We start from the raw sequence: 16,666 nt of genomic DNA, 5'->3' as shown, positions 1-16,666 counted from the left end.
CACACAGGCGTACACAACCATTCAACAGTTTGTTATCACCTATTAAGGGCATGTTCATTTTGTCGTTCCTTTATTAATGGCTATAATGGCACTCTAACCCTTATGCTTTGCCAATATATTATGGTCATATGTCAATAAAGCAAATTTGTCAACACGTAGAGGATTGTTACTGTAATATTCTCAAACTGTTTCTGCAGCGTATATTAAAAAACTTACAAAAGTATACCTTTTTTAATTAATTTATTTATTTTTTACAATTGGTTTCAATGACTATACCTGATCACAATGTCTATAGTGTTTGTTACCATGTGTAAAAGCGCAAACCTTGAGCTAGATAAAGAAAAAACAATTTCAAGTGATGCCATTTTGCTGTGTAGCCTACTATGTAGGAAAGTCAGTATACGTAATCAATAGCTTCCAGAGATAAACCTCCAAATACACACCATTTCAAATACTTCTGTGGAATTAAAATCTTTTCCCATTGCTTATTGCAACATCATTTTCAACATAATAACAAAACCGTTTAATTGAATTGATTATATGCCATTTGTTTAAAAAGTTCATCTGAAAAAATAAAATAAAACTATTAACAACTGTTAATATGGGCTTCATACAAAGCAGTGACCTGTGTGGTTGATGCAGGACAAACCGAGTGAGAGGCAGCGCCACCCGACGGTCGGTCACAGCATTGCGAGTGATTGTCCGCTCTGTGGCTGAGCTCAGATTCCTCTCACTACCTGCTGTTTGCTGGGTCTCTCCCTGGGCCTGGTCACTGAGGTTGGTACAGTCCCAGTACAGTGTTCTGAGGTAGACAGACAGTTAGCAAAACACTTCCTCGATGTTTTCTACCATATTATTTATGTTACACTTAATATGCTTTAGATACTGGTAAAACATTGTATCTAACATTGAATAAAAGCAGAGAAAGCAGTGTATAAAAGTGAGTAAAAACTAACAAAGTAAGTCAATCAAATGATTAAAAATAAAGACTGGACACAGGAAAAACAGCTTAGCCTGGCTCTGTCTGACAGTAACAACAAATACACCTACCAAATCTAATCTGTAAACAATTTAGTGTAAAAACATCAATTTGTAGTTTTTATGGGGTGGGTGAAGTCATTCCAACACATATCTCAGATGTTGGGTTCTTGCTTTTGTTTCTGTACTGTAGCCGTCTAAGACTGTGATAGGTTACAGGCTAACTTTTTCAGAATACATTTGACAAATAGCTTTAATTCTTAAGTTTGAGAGTAGGAGTAAAGTTGAATAAGTTCCTTTTATTTTACTCAAAAATGTCACTGTAAGCAGCTCGATAGCTATGGGTCCTGGCCTCATCACCACAACACAGTTGTTGGTTTAACTTTAAAGCGCCCATATTATGCTCATTTTCAGGTTCATAATTGTATTTAGAGGTTGTACCAGAATAGGTTTACATGGTTTAATTTTCAAAAAACATCATATTTTTTTTGTACTGCACATTGCTGCAGCTCCTCTTTTCCCCCTGTGTGTTCAGGTCTCTGTTTTAGCTACAGAGTGAGGCATCACACTTCTGTTCAATCTTTGTTGGGAGTCGCACATGTGCAGTAGCTAGGTAAGGATCACATCAGCTAGTCAGGTCAGTTAGAAGGCAGGATTAGCCGGGAGACTTCTTCTAAATGAGGGTGCACTTCCAACTTTGCGTGGAATACTTGCAGACGAGGGACATGTAAGTAGTTCTTTTGTAGATTATGGTGAACTTGTGTGTGTTGTAGCAGTGATTTGCCATTGAGAACGAGGTAGCATGCTAGCGGTTAGCCACCTCGTCTCGGCTCCTGATGTAGAAAGCTGTGCAGATTTTGACCAGCTCACCCGGAGACTGAAGGCAGGACACATTCAGAAACTGTATCTCACTCAAAACAGCATGGATGGTTTTTTTTCAAAGTTTGTATGCGCGTGGAAGCACCAGAGACACAAAATAACACCCCAAATCCCAGAAAAAGTGATTTGTTTTCATAATATGGGCACTTTAAAGCGCCCATATTATGCTCATTTTCAGGTTCATAACTGTATTTTAAGGTTGTACCAGAATAGGTTTACATGGTTTAATTTTCAAAAAACACCATGTTTTTGTTGTACTGCACAGCTCTCTCTCACTGCTGCAGATCCTCTTTTCACCTGGTTTCTGTTTTAGCTACAGAGTGAGACCTCTTTTCATCTTCTTCTTCTGTACTATCTTTGATTGCACTCGCACATGCTCAGTAGTTCAGATGTAGATCATGTCAGCTAGCTAACTCTAGAGACAGTAAAAGAAAGCCTGTTTCTCCAACTTTGGTTAGTTACAAGGCAGGATTAGCTGGGAGACTTCTAAATGAGGGCGCACATGTAAGTAGTTCTTTTGTAGATTATGGTGAACTTGTGTGTGTTGTTGCAGTGCTTTGCTATTGAGAACGACGTGGCATGCTAGCGTTAGCATGCTAATGCTAACGGTTAGCATGCTAATGCTAACGGTTAGCATGCTAACGAGCTAACGGTTGTGGTTAGCCAGCTCATTTCGGACTGTAACGTCCCAGTCCGAGCCGATTTTGAACAGCTCACTAGGAGACTGAAAGCAGGACACATTCAGAAACTGTATCTCACTCAAAACAGCATGGATGGATTTTTTTCAAAGTTTGTATGTGTGTGGAAGCACCAGAGACACAAAAGAACACCCCAAATCCCAGAAAAAGTGATTTTTTCATAATATGGGCACTTTAACTTTTAATAAAACATATAATTTTGCAGTGATAATGTTACTGTCTCATTTGGTAAAGATGGATTTGTTTCTAAAGAATATGAATATGGGCTTGGTTTGTGTAAGGATTTACAGCTTAAATGTAAACTGGGGATACAGTATATTCACAATTTAAAGCGTACACATATGCTAACATCACTCTCTCACGTGTCTTTCTATGTTTTTTGTAGCATGAGCAAAAAAAAATGAAAATAGCATTATGCTGTTTTATTGTACTGCACTGGTACATTTGCCCATTTGTGTTTTAGAACCTTAATTGCTCATATTTTAAGCATTCACTCAGTGACATTTGCAACCATGCGTAGCGCGGCATTATATTTGTACTAAATATTATGTATGGAATGTATGCACCCTATACAGTGCTAAATGTACATCTTTATATAACCTGTAAGTGCTTTATGACAACATATTTAGGTTATTTCACCTTGATGTACAGTACTGTAACTGTGGCTTTGTACATATACAGCACAGGTTCAACCCATGTTTAGCCATTTATAATTATATATAATCCATCAACATTTACACAGGAACCTGGTACTTTGTCATTTGTTTTTCAAGTGTTATAATGTATTTTGGCTAGGCTATCCTCTGTATGTAAACTAGGGATAAACAAATAAAAAGGGATGGCAGATGGTGAAAATTATCAGGTGTCACATAAAAGGTTCATGCAACCAGGTTTGAACCATTTGGCCTTACACACTGCCTCAGCTTCTGGGTGAAAGAGTAAGGCCAAAATGTTGTTAAAAATGGAGCTGTGGGACAGTAAATAGAGATAGCCTAGACAGATGAAATACTGTGTTTACTCAAAGACACCCAAGTGTGAGAAACAAGGACGTTTGTGAAGCACTCTCTGTCTCTAAAAAGGCAAGCTCCTTCTTTGTGAATTCATCTTTAAAGGAATACGCCACCGTTTGTTGAAATAGGGTTATTCACGCTTAGTCTTAGTCCGGCGCCGCCGCTACCTTAGCTTAGCGTAGTGAATGGAATCCTTTGTTGCCGGTTAGCACGTCGTGAGTAAAAGTGACCCAACAACAACAAAAACAAAACCTAATTACTTCTTGTGGCCTGCGTATTCACAACAAGTACAAATAGCAATGCAGATTAAGACTAGACAATTTCCTAGGCAGATATTGACTTGGGACTATATTGGGTGGAAGTAGGCTACAGCCGAAGCACTGCTACTCGGGCACAGAGATATCACGCATCACCTGAAAACCCCCAACTTCTGTCAACGTACCGGCGTGAATATTAGCTGGCTATTTTTCCTACAGTAGACAGTGAATGGCAATGAACATGGCAGATTTTGTGAGAGACGAAGAGGATGACTTCTCAGACAGTCAAGATCCAGAAGCATACCTCTACGAACCAGAGTTTTCAGAAGAGGAGCTGCGTGCTTTGGAAATAGAACGACAGGAGGAGGAGGTTGTGATCGCTCAACAGCCCGAGGACGTGAGGATGAGAGCCAACACTGACAATGGCTTAGTTAGTGCAAATACGGTTTCCCAGCAAGCAAATTGGCAAACTCTTCCCAGCTGATCTTTTAGATTTTGCTACACAGTTTATTCCTGATTTGTAGCCATGAAGCACTCAAAAAAGAAAAATATTTGTGAAGTGTAGAGGCGTTTTACAGCTCACAAACAGCACAAAGTTTATTATACATGTAATATTTTGTATTATACCCTAACCCATCTTAATATTAAGTTACAAGTATGCAAGTCTGATTTACTTACTGTAACCGCGCATCACAGAGTTCAAGTGTCAAGTCGTAATATGTGAATCAGAACTATTTGTGGGAATTTTGTTAAGATGTATAATGCCCCTAGGAATTTTGGGCAACCCGACAACAAGAGGTAATCTCCTGATCTCAGCGTAATCACAGGCATGTTCAGACCCCTGTTGACTTCTAAGAATCCTGCAATTTTCAGGTCTGACTCCCCCATGTTCCTCTAAAATTTCAGAGTCCAGTTCTCCATTTAGATGTCAGGATCATTCGTGACCTTACCGATTCACAAGAGGTGTTTGGTGTTTTAAACCTTAGGGTTAGGTGCCTTGAAGTCAACAGTCGCAGCACTGCCTTGAAGTCGACGTTGGGGGCTTAAAACACCGTTGAGCCACAAGTGACTGCTATTCAAAAAATGTGTGACAACAGCCTAATAGGCCTTCTTCATGAAATGCATTTTAGAGTTAAGTAAAGTTAAAGTATTGATGCATTAATGTGTACATAACTTTAATGTTGCAGCTGGTAGATCTGCATAGTAAAATAAATGTAGTGGAGTCCAAAGTACAATATTTCACTCTAATGTGGAGTGGAGTAGAAGTACAAAGTAGCATAAGTACAGTACTTTGGTAAATGTACTTAAATACATTCCACCACTGCATATGATGCATCTGTATACAAGATAGTAAGATGTAATACATTTAATAAAGTAGATTAGAGGTGTCACCATAGCATGGGTCAGGTTAGCGGGAAATTGGACAGGTCGCAAAGTTTATTTTATTGCAGCTGTACAGCAGGTCAGTTTATACAACTCGTGCTCAGTTAGTTGTGTCAGACAAAGTTAAAAATAACACGTCTGGATGGGTCAGTCCCTGGTGGTCTCCCCAGCAAGCGCATAAATAATCCTTAAAGAGTGTGTAATGGCTTCTAGCAAATCACACTGGAGATTCTAGACCCATACTCTATCAATTAATCAATCAATCAATCAATCGTACATGTACAATTCCAGTGAAATGTTAATCTATTTTCTCCGTTTTACTGTAAGAAACCATGTAAACTGGTGAAGACACAAAACATTTTAATAAAAGACACTGTTTATTGACTTGCTTGTTTGCCGTCTTGTAGAAAGAGCACAACATGTTAACAGTGTAATAATTTAAAAACTAGATATAAATAAAAACATCAAGGACATTTCTTTGTTAGGTTTGAAGGAAAATAAAACCCTGTGGGTGCAAATGATAAAGCATGGAGTGACAGGAGTATTGATTAATCAAGCAAAGGTGTTTACAATGAAGATACATTGAAGCCAATTTGTGTCAAACGACTGATGGTAACCAACAGAATAAAGTTGGTTTTCCAAAATTAACCTCTAAATAGAGCCAATACAAGCCCATAGTCTTAACTTTGCATCCCAGGTGTTTTTGTAATGTGTAATATCTGAACGTGATACCGAGTCTACAGTTGGGCCTACAAGTCTGAGTCAGTACCAAAAGAAAAGTCAAAAGTAATTTTTCATTATCAAAAACTGATACAACTTTTCCCAACTTATTTGCTGCTTCTTATTCAGAAATATGTTAAATGTTTCTTATTCAGAAAGATGTTAAATGTGTCTTATTCAGAAATATGTTAAATGTGTGTTTTTTTCTCTTTAAGAAACCTGCCTATGACATCAAAATAACTCTGAATGACCAGCTCTGACAAAAGGTTGCAAGGTTTTTGGACACCTCCTGTACGTTTTGGTGTTTTCAACAGCTAAAATATAAACAAAATGAATAAGGGCTTCTTTGTATCACCACCGATGCCTATTCTTTACTTTGAAAAGTTAAAAGTTGCTTCTAACTGTGCAGATAAAAAGCTTAGTGGAGCAGTCTGGGGGACTGAGAACAAAAACACAAGTTTTAGTTTCTGGTATTAGTTGGAGAAAAAACAGATAGAGTTGACTGTAAAATGGATGTACATTGCCAAACCAATATTGTACTGATATAGCTTTGTGTGTGTGTTTAATGTCTAAAAACAGTACACATTTTTATCAAATTTTTTTCTTAATTAAGTGGGGGCAGTATGTGGATGCATGATAGAGAACTGAGTTCTGTATCTTCTGGTGAAAGAGCAAAGAAATTATCTAGCCAAATCTCACATAACAGTATCACAATTTACTCCTAAAACATTTCATTATCATGCTGAGGGAGACTAAGTGTTGAATAATTTGTCTCCGAGTTGCATCATTGCCAGAATGAAGGCACTACTGAAGGTGTGTGTCTTTTGCATGTTCCTTAGGTGAGGGTCAAACTTCAGTCCACTTCTGTCAGACCACAGGGTCTCCTGAACTCTTGTCCTCGCTCGTGAAACCACTTGTTTGACACTGACAAAACAGAAAAAAATAAACATGTGAGGACCAAAAATATGCCTTTGTAATTGCTCTGTGAGGGACTTTCACCGCCCATTACAATTGTAATTGGTTTAAAGAAATGTCAATAAACCAGAGCACATTTTTCTCCCATCCCGGAATTCTGTGGACTAGCCAGATCCTCCTCCGCAGCGCTGTGGAGGAAGGTCTGGCAAAGCGAGACTAGTAGGCCCAGTATCTGGGATTAACAGGTATTTTGTGGTGGCGGGATCTCAGGGGCTGAACATACTTTTTGTTATACATTTTTTACAAAAAACATTGTTTTTGAAACAACTAGATATGCTGAAAGCTGACCAAAATGCACACACAAACTGCAGTTTGAGCTAATCGTCCCTTGTAACAACCAAATATATCTAAGGTCATTCTAAAGGTGCTAAGATCATTTTGCTTTGTGTAAATGTATTTTTGTTCAAATATCCTCTCTGCATCAAAGATCAAAAGATGAAGAGGGACACCATGGATACCAGATATGTGACGCCATTTCCATACCATAACCTAATCATACTGGGAGCTAGGGCTGGGCGATATGGAGAAAATCAAATATCATGATATTTTTGACCAAATATCTCGATATCGATACAGAGAAGATATTGTAGTGTTGACTATTGGTGCATTCACAAAATATTTACACAATGAGATTTTTGATAAATAATCATCAGTAATGTGGATATAATGACTAACTGGGTAAAGGCAAATAATAGAACAGTTACAACAATCTGGTAAGTTCAGAAAATGACATCACTTTACTGTAATGCAGCCTTTAAAACCAGGAAAAGACAACACTTATTCCATATTACGATATTACAATATCTAAAATCTAAGACCGTATCTAGTCTCATATCACGATATCGATATAATATTGATATATTGCCCAGCTCTACTGGGAGCATTTATATCTTGCAACGCAGGGAAAAACCCCGATAAACAACAACGTCCTGTCTGGGCTGGGCTGGCAAGACGGATAATGACGGCAACTTAAGCAGAAGTTTGCCTCCCCATTCTGTTTTAAATGTTTTCTCTTATATCTGCAACAAGCTAACAAGTTAAGCTGAACTCATTCATGTGTAAACATTACCAGACGTCTTTGTCTGATGTAACACATGATAACAGTGGAACACATTATCATAACTTTTCAGCCATCTACTTACCAAATAACACATTTTATATTATTCAATTTTAGTCGGAATGTTTTCTAATCCTATTCAATGTATTAATACTTGGTTGTGATAAATCTGACTCACCCCATTTACTTCCTACTAAGACAGGACAGGCTGCATGCCTGGTCCTGTAGTCTCCCTCCCCGCTCTTGAACAGGTTGTACCAGAATACTGCCGTCCCCTGTAAGGAAATAGAACAAATGAAGAAATTATGGTAACATCCAATGTGCACAAGAGAGAAGGAAATTGTAAAAAAGTAAAAAGACCGATGCTTGGTTTAAAGAAGACCTGCCACACAAGTGGCTTTTTACTGAGTGTGGTTCATTTGACCAATATATGAAAAGGTTCCTCAAGCAGACTTTTGGTTGCTTGACAATGTAATTGATTGCCTCTATAATACAGGGACCCTCCTGTGAGATCCTCAATCATTCAGTTAGGAGTTACAGGGACTGAGTCTCGACACATCCATCATTAAACTGACAGAAACACTGGATCGGTTTCCCACTGGGGACACAAGCAGTATAGAGTAAACACACTCAACACACACAGAAACGCACTCTGAGTCTGTTGTCATCACCTTTCTAGGCCAGATTGCTGCTCCAAAGTCAGGGAAGACCGTGGCACCTCCCGCCTCAACGTCACTCATCTGAGAAAAGACAAAAATCTCGTCAAACGTCAAATCAAAACGTTCTCTGTATTTTACTCTACGACACTACGGGGGAATTGGGTGAAAACAATGGAACTAATGGATATCACCATGAGACTAGCTTTAGTTGAGACTTTGAGACTTAGACTTACTTGATTATTTACATTAAGACACTCAGTTGTTTTGTATTACAAGTATTCTAAACTTGTAGGTTTTAATATGCAAATGATTCATTATCTCATTAAATATGCACTTATTTGCAGAACTGAAATCTAAACATGGGATAAAGCCTGGATTCTAAATTATTGTTTCATTTTGTTGACAGATTAGAGTCCAAGGTTTTTACAGAGTCAACTTTGGATATCTCTTTTTCTCACTCCATAAATAAGAAAATACTGTCAACAGCCATAACTCAATCAATTTCCCCAATATAAATCAGGCAATGAATGACATATGAACAAATCTCTCACAAATGACATCTCTGGAAAAACCTTCAGAAAATGGACTGGAATAAAACTGGAAAATTCAGTGTATGTACAGTAAGTGCAAGAAAACAACTAATTTCGAGAAAACAGCCTTTAAAGATATGTATTGTAAAATTCCATACATTTTGCAAGACAATACAGGTGAATAGGGTTAACATTTATAGAACAACCTATGGATATCACCATGAAATTGTTATTTTTTAAATATGTAAATGAGAAATCTATAGGGGCTAATACACAAAGTGTAATATATTAAACCCCTACTGTAAATGTGTATTTTGGATGTTGTTTTGTTGCCCACTAGTCTAAAGGTAGACATGTCATGGACGCAAAGTAGCCCAAAACACTTCAAATATAAAAATTACATTTATGCCTGTAGTGTCTCCCTTTAAAGAATAATACTAGATAATAATAATACTGCAAACATTTGTTTTACTTTTCAGAGCAACTTATAACATGTCAACATACTAAGCACATGTTGCTATTAAGTTATATTTTGCTTTTCAGTAACACAAAGTTGATAATGATTCAAATAATATCCTTTTTGAGTATCTGTCCAGAAATCTGGATCATAATTAACTGACAAATGAAATGTTAAGTTTTTATTGTATGTCATCACATTAGAAATACATGTAAAAATTATTGCTTGAATGGTATGTGATAAAAAAAACAAGGTCCTTCGAAGGTCTTGCAAGAAATAAGGTGCACAAAATAACAAGTCACAAATCTTTACATAACAGTGGAGTGTAAGAGAGTTGTTATATGCACTACAGTGAGGGAAGAGTAGAAAGACTAAAGAAATACTTGTTACAGAGCAAAGGAAAGGGAATATGGTCTTCCTGTAAACTACCCAACTGTTTCATCACTAATTTCATCCAATTGTTTGATAAGAAAATCTACATCATGCTACCTAGCTGTGATGATCAGTAGTGTCCCACAATGCATCTATTTCTTCACGAGTCAAACATGCTTGATCTATTATCTAAAATATGTACTGTAACTTTGTGAGATGCTCTCCTTGTACCATATGTTTCAGTGTCATACAAAATGTTCTTTGGATCATTTGTGAACAGTTAAAACAATTGAACTGGTTTCTAATTCTTCGATACAAGACTTTAACCACTTTATTTTATTTCTGTAGCATTTGCTGCTACAATACCTGGCTATAATTTAATCTGCAGTCATCAATTTGTTTCATTGTTTTCTGTCCATATCTTATAATCAACATGTATGTTTAGAGAAGTTACATTTTACGATATAATAGATCAATAATAATATATTAATAAAAGCACTTCCACATCATGTATCAAGGTGAACAGTGAACTTCAACCAGTCACTGGTTATATAGAAAATAAAAACAATTCACATGCATACCTCATTCAAAAAATAAATATTTTTCTATTTTTGGGTATAATTGTATTTTGTGCAACCCAGTGTTAGCAAGAGTTAAATAAAGAGTGGCTTCTACATCAGTGTGTTAATAGGGGATAGCCAACAAAACTCTCACAATATGTACTGGAACTGATTGACAGAAAAACTTGATTCTTAGATATTTGTCTACAAAGTTTCTCAGTCATCGCGGCGATAGGATATTTATCCAGCACCATTTTTAGTATTATATCCCCAGAATCTGTAGAACTATTACAGAATCTTTCCCCATGACATCAAGTAACTCTAGATTTTGAACTATATCCCTGTAATACCACACTACAGGCCAAGTGAAAGTCAATCAATTCCAAGTCCAAGATTGAACCAGAGCTTATGCATATGCTCATGAAGCTAAAAACAAAACGACGGAATGTAGATTTCAGGGGACTGCCACGACCGCCCTTCAATTACCAGCGACTGAATGCACATACTTACGTAGTTCAAAAAAGTTGCCACACGATTTCCAGTGCCTAATCTTTTGAAAGCATCAGGCTCATCTTTCTACAAAGATAAAATTCAAGAGTGAAAATACATGATGAAAACGCTGCTCACTAGCACGCACGTGTACTTACGTAGTTTAGGAAGGTGGCAAGTCTATTTCCGTCGCCATTGTAGTTGCTGTCAAAAGGACGCTGCAACAGATTGTTAGAACATTTAACCCATCACCAAACAGACTCGCAGTAGGAGCCCCGCCACCAAGGGCACTAACTACACTCATATCAAATACAATCTACTCTATTATCTGTCACAAACATAACAGAATCACAACTGAATTACATTTCTCACCTAAGGTAAAAACTAGTGCTGTCAAATGATTAAAATATTTAATCGCGATTAATCGCATTAATGTCATAGTTAACTCGCAATTAATCGCACATTTTTATCTATTTTAAATGTCCCTTGATTTCTTTTTGTCCCATTATTTTTTCTCATTTTAATGCTTTTATCAACATGATACGATACTTTTAAAATGGTGCCTGAACCGAAAGATATATATATATTTAAAAAAGGAGCACCTTGTTCAATTGTATTTGTCTGTATGTTCAAAAATATAAAACAGTAAAAAGTTGATCTAAAAAAAAAAAACGGGGAAAACAACCACTGGATGGGAAAAGGGTATTTTACAATTACAGTGAATGCACCACAAGGCTGGCGAGGCGAGCAACATAACATCATGACTGTGTTTTTCAGACAACGGCAGCTACAGTCCGGTGTTGGAGTCCTCTCCAGTGAAATACAGACACACTTTACACCGTTTAGCTGTAAACATTTTAACCTGTTTAATCCAGCTGCTAGCTAACGGTAGGCTAACGTTACCTGCTGCTAAGTGTAGTGTTGACTGGCCTCCTGTGCGGCAATGTTTCAGTTCCCTCTAACGTCCGTTTTTGGAGCATCAGTAAGAAGCGCAGGCATCTAAGTGGCACCTAAATAAGGCACCGAAATCTGCGTTGCTATTTGGTCCGGTAGATAACGGTTGTTAAGGCACCGGTGCCGTATTAGCACCGGGTCTCGGACGCCATTCAAAACGTTGATTTTCGTCGAAAAGCGACTAGTTTGCAGGTATGTACTACTCTTCGGCCGGCTCGCAAGCAAGTGCAAACAAGTGTGTGCAGCATGCATGTTGTTTTGTTTCCGGTCTAGCTAGATCCGGTGTGGTGTTATAGTTTTTCTAACGTTACTAGTTGTTGCAACAGCATGTGAAAAAAACTACAAAGTTTGCTGGGCCAAAAATAATGTTAATCTCGCGATTAAAAAAATTTACGCCGTTAAAATGGGTTTGCGTTAACGCCGTTAATAACGCGTTTAATTGACAGCACTAGTAAAAACATTTTTTTTTTAAAATGATATGCTCAAAAGAACATAATGCACATAAGAATATATAAATAACATGGATCAGTGATACTCAATTTATGGCTTTGGGCCAGATCTGGCCCATGATAGGGTGCCGGGTAGCCCGCACACCATTTTCTTATTCACCATGAAAAAAAATTGATTCACACTGGGAAATTTGTTTTGTACTTTGTATGTAAGTAAGGTGCCAGAGTGCATAAAAAGAGCATCAAAGTAGAGCTTGTTTATAACAATTCCACCATACATCATAAAAATTGTGTTTGCCGCTATATTAATGTGCTTATTAACGAGTACAGCCCCTTTAACATCATGCAGTAACAAAAGATTTGTTTGTTTGCAATGACCATTTGTATTGTGTATATAACCAAATCTGTCATTCTGTAGCAAAGAGAGCTGCACAGATTAACATAGTACATACAGCTAGAGATCATGTGAAATTCAGAGATTAACACACAGAGGGAACATAGCTCACATCTCCAGAATATAAAGGTCAGGGAGATTTACAGCAGAGAAATGCAAGCAAGAGATACAGCTGTTCAGCAAGCAGACCAGATATTGTGATTATTGTATTGTAAAACAGACATTTTACAGAATTCAAATGAACCGAGTATGATATTTCTATGGATAGCAGCAGTATTAGAATCAAAGGACACTATTCAGCGTATACATTTTCAAAAGCAGCCACACAAAAAAACAAAGCCACACATATATAACCGTTAACTTTAGTAACACAGAAATGAAGAGTCTATCAAGCACAGATTAATTCAAAGGTGGCAGAAGTACTGGGAGCTAGGCGATGGTTTTATAGAATTAAAAGAGAGTGGGCATGTATTTTGAGTTACAGTGAGATTAAATAATCATAATGTAAAGAGTACTAGAAACTGTACTTGAACTTAAACAAAAGCTAGCATTCATTTACAGTGATCTTGATAAAATTGACAATGTATGACCTCCTAAAATTTCCACATCAACTTACAAACTCATTTTCAACCACAAATCAACTCACCCTTGAGAAGTCATAATGTGGCTCGTACTGTCCTCCAACTCCATAGTTAGCGACCTGGTGAGCCATTGACAAAGGTTATTTATATTTATTTAAAATCATTGGCAAACAATGCATGTGCATGTAGGCCTATCTTTGATAATGTGAATATTTAATATATTTTTTTATAGATCTCAAAATTAGGCAAAATAATTAGTTAAAGGGGCGCTATGCAGTTTTGGCCATTTCTTCGCTGTTTTCTTGCAGGTTTCTCTATAGCACTCCCCGTACAGCTTCAGAATAGATCTTTGTATATGTTTACTTGTGTCTGAGTCCTCGCTTGGTCAGTCAGCCGTTTCCTCTTTCTCTGTTCTTCCGACAATGCTTTCCTAGCTTTCTGCTTCTTTTTTGCCGGCTCAGCCATGACGATAGTGTGAAAAACTGCATCGCTACCTTGTCAGCCAGTTCCTGAATGGGCGTGTATGTGTGCAGTGCCGTGAAGCAATTTGCTACATTGCAAGACCTGATATCACGCGATACTTCCTGACGCTGACGGTGGCTTGTCGGCCGAAAGTTGCAAGGGTGGTTTTTCCGCTCACTGGCGCTAGGGGGAAGCGAGACGACCACCATTCAACTCGAAAAAAGTCATGTAATCATTCCACTGAAGCTGTTCAGTTAAGGTAAATTAAGCTAAAAACTGCATCGTTTACCTTTAAGATAATAATATTTTTCATGTGGTTAATTTAATTAAGCAATAGTTTACTGTATTTAACACACTGTTCTTAGATACACTGTATACAGTGGCACTCATAAGCTAAAGTTAAAAATGTATCTTAATGTCTTAATTAAAAAAAATAGGAAAAATAAATGTTCTTCCTTAAAATACAGGGGCCATAAGTAAGTACACCCCTATGTTAAATTCCCATAGAGACGGGCAGATTTTAATTTTTAAAGGCCTTTAATTTTTAGAGGTTATTTCATTTCATGCATCCTGATAAAGTTCCCTTGGCCTTTGGCATTAAAATAGCCCCACATCATCACATACCTAGAGATTGGCATGGTTTTATTTCAGTTAGCCTAATAGCCAGTTTGATTTGCTTTCAAAGATGATTTTATGTAAAGTACCCCATGCCAATCTGTAGGTATGGTGAAGGGTATTAAACTGATCTTTAAAAATAAAAACCTGCCTGCCTCTATGGGAATTTAACATAGAGGTGTACTTACTTATGCCCCCTGTATTTTAAGGAAGAATATTTATTTATTTATTTACGATACATTAAAGGTTGGATTTGTCCTCATTTTTTTAATTAAGGCATTAATATCAATTTCCAAAAGATGATTTTTTTTTCTTTTTAGTCAAATTTAGCATGGGTTCATCAACTTATGATTGCCACTGTATATCACTTATATATAATCATTACTAGTGTGAATAGTATTATATTTAGTAAAAATAGAAGAACGGATAGCAGATTTCTGTGTGATATGACATTACATGAAGATGTAGTAATTAATGTAATTCTGTAGTATGCATAACATTACCTGTAGTAACTCTGCAGTGTCTACTGTAAGGCCTGTGATGGCTTCTATTCTCTGGTTGACTATGTCAATGACAGAGTCATCCTCTTTATCCAACCATGCACTGGAAAAACAAAAAAGTGTACATGTATAAGCACATATTACAGTGCACGCACGCACACACACACACACACACACACACACACACACACACACACACACACACACACACACACACACACACACACACACACACACACACACACACACACCCTTCTAGTTTCTGTCAGTCCTCAACTGCTCCTCATCAGCAATCAGTCCTAGTATAACATGTTTTGGCCAGATTGTCTCCTTGCTTTACTGTCTTAGTGGTGCAATTGATTGTCAGAAGCCTGTTGCCACTCATAGCCAACTTGTTCATGTCCTACTGTTAATGTCCTACTGTAATTTGATAAGAGGTCTATGTGCTACATAAGCCCCATCATTTCCAATGTTGACAATTTTTTAACGAAAAATACTTTTTTTGAAATAACTAGATAAGCTGAAAACACACCAAAAATGCACACACAAAATGGTAACATTTTCTACTCCAACAACACAAGTTACACAGCAGTTTACAGTAAACAGGGTGTCAGCTCAGAAAATGGTTCTGGTATGAAAGAGTTTAGAAATAATTGGATAACAAGGAAAAGGCTGAATCCTTAAACAATGATTGGAGTACCTTGGTTAACACTGCAAATTATGTCAATAATAAATAATAAAACCTTATAATAATGAGGTCTAACCATGTATTATTGACTGAAATCCACAAGATGGCACCCATCATATCCTAGTTACCTTTTTGATACTCTGTAGTTGGCTGTGGTCAAGACGCCCGTTTTGGGGTCACGGACAGTAGCTCTGGCAAGCTTAAAAAGCAAAAAACAACACACAGAAATAAGTGTTTGCCATCTTAAACATGACAGATCAGAGTTTGTCCACTTATTCCACTGTTTAACATGCACATACAGTATATCTATGTATTGCCACAAAAGTCTTTTCATTTAGTCTTACCCATTATATATTTTACTATAAATATTATATAGTGAATATCGTTTTCCTATTTTATTTGCAGATTCCAGAAGATACATTTTAAAGCCAATCAGCCACCTTCACAAACACAGAAAACCTAGAGGTAAAAGAGTCCCAAAATGTATGGTGAAAAAAGAAGAGAGAGTATTCATTTGTAACTGAACTGTCAAGTCCACTTGTTGAAGGTAGACTATTAGGTTTGTAGGTTTGTCGCAGTACTACAGATTAATAATGACCCTTTATGTTATCACTGTAAAGAAAAAAACGTCATCAATAAGCATAGTATCGGTAATGATAAACTTTATCAGCACTATCGTCACTGTCTCTGATTTTGTTTGGTTTTGTGTTGAGTGCAGAATTTTTAGATGTATTATTTCTTATTTACTGCTGCTTGTCTCACCCTGGGTTTAGCCAGCTCCTTAATCTTCTCAATCTCCTTGTGTGACAGCACGTCCAGGTAGCGTACAATGTGGGGGCTGTCCCATTCATCTTCCTCTTTCATGGGCTTCAGCAGGAGACGAGGGTTCCTCTTACCATCCTGGTAGCGACAGAACAACCGGCTGCGCCTCACGTCGTTCTGGTTAAACATACAAGATAAACAGAAAATAATAATATCATATAAAGAGAGGTTTAAAAA

At 37.2% G+C, this 16,666-nt stretch overlaps 1 protein-coding gene across 5 annotated transcripts in view; it reads right to left on the bottom strand.

Annotated features, from left to right (window-relative positions):
* Positions 1-5,246: 5,246 nt before the first annotated feature.
* The window catches only part of LOC120544236 (prolyl 4-hydroxylase subunit alpha-2-like), a 32,288-nt gene continuing 20,868 nt past the window's right edge, over positions 5,247-16,666 (bottom strand). For 3 of the 5 annotated variants that reach the window (XM_039777865.1, XM_039777862.1, XM_039777867.1), the window contains exons 8-16: positions 16,430-16,606; positions 15,796-15,866; positions 14,983-15,082; positions 13,468-13,521; positions 11,183-11,242; positions 11,046-11,111; positions 8,629-8,697; positions 8,136-8,232; positions 5,247-6,849 (exon numbers count right to left, since the gene is read on the bottom strand). In XM_039777865.1, the coding sequence (XP_039633799.1) occupies positions 6,779-6,849; positions 8,136-8,232; positions 8,629-8,697; positions 11,046-11,111; positions 11,183-11,242; positions 13,468-13,521; positions 14,983-15,082; positions 15,796-15,866; positions 16,430-16,606 (765 nt within the window). In that variant the 3' untranslated portion in view covers positions 5,247-6,778. The remainder of the gene's footprint in view (positions 6,850-8,135; positions 8,233-8,628; positions 8,698-11,045; positions 11,112-11,182; positions 11,243-13,467; positions 13,522-14,982; positions 15,083-15,795; positions 15,867-16,429; positions 16,607-16,666) is intronic. The other 2 variants (XM_039777864.1, XM_039777863.1) reach the window with 2 other exon arrangements.

Source organism: Perca fluviatilis, chromosome 16 (genome assembly GCF_010015445.1).
Source record: "Perca fluviatilis chromosome 16, GENO_Pfluv_1.0, whole genome shotgun sequence".
NCBI classification, from domain to species: domain Eukaryota; kingdom Metazoa; phylum Chordata; class Actinopteri; order Perciformes; family Percidae; genus Perca; species Perca fluviatilis.
This window is presented reverse-complemented; position numbering and strand designations above follow the sequence as displayed.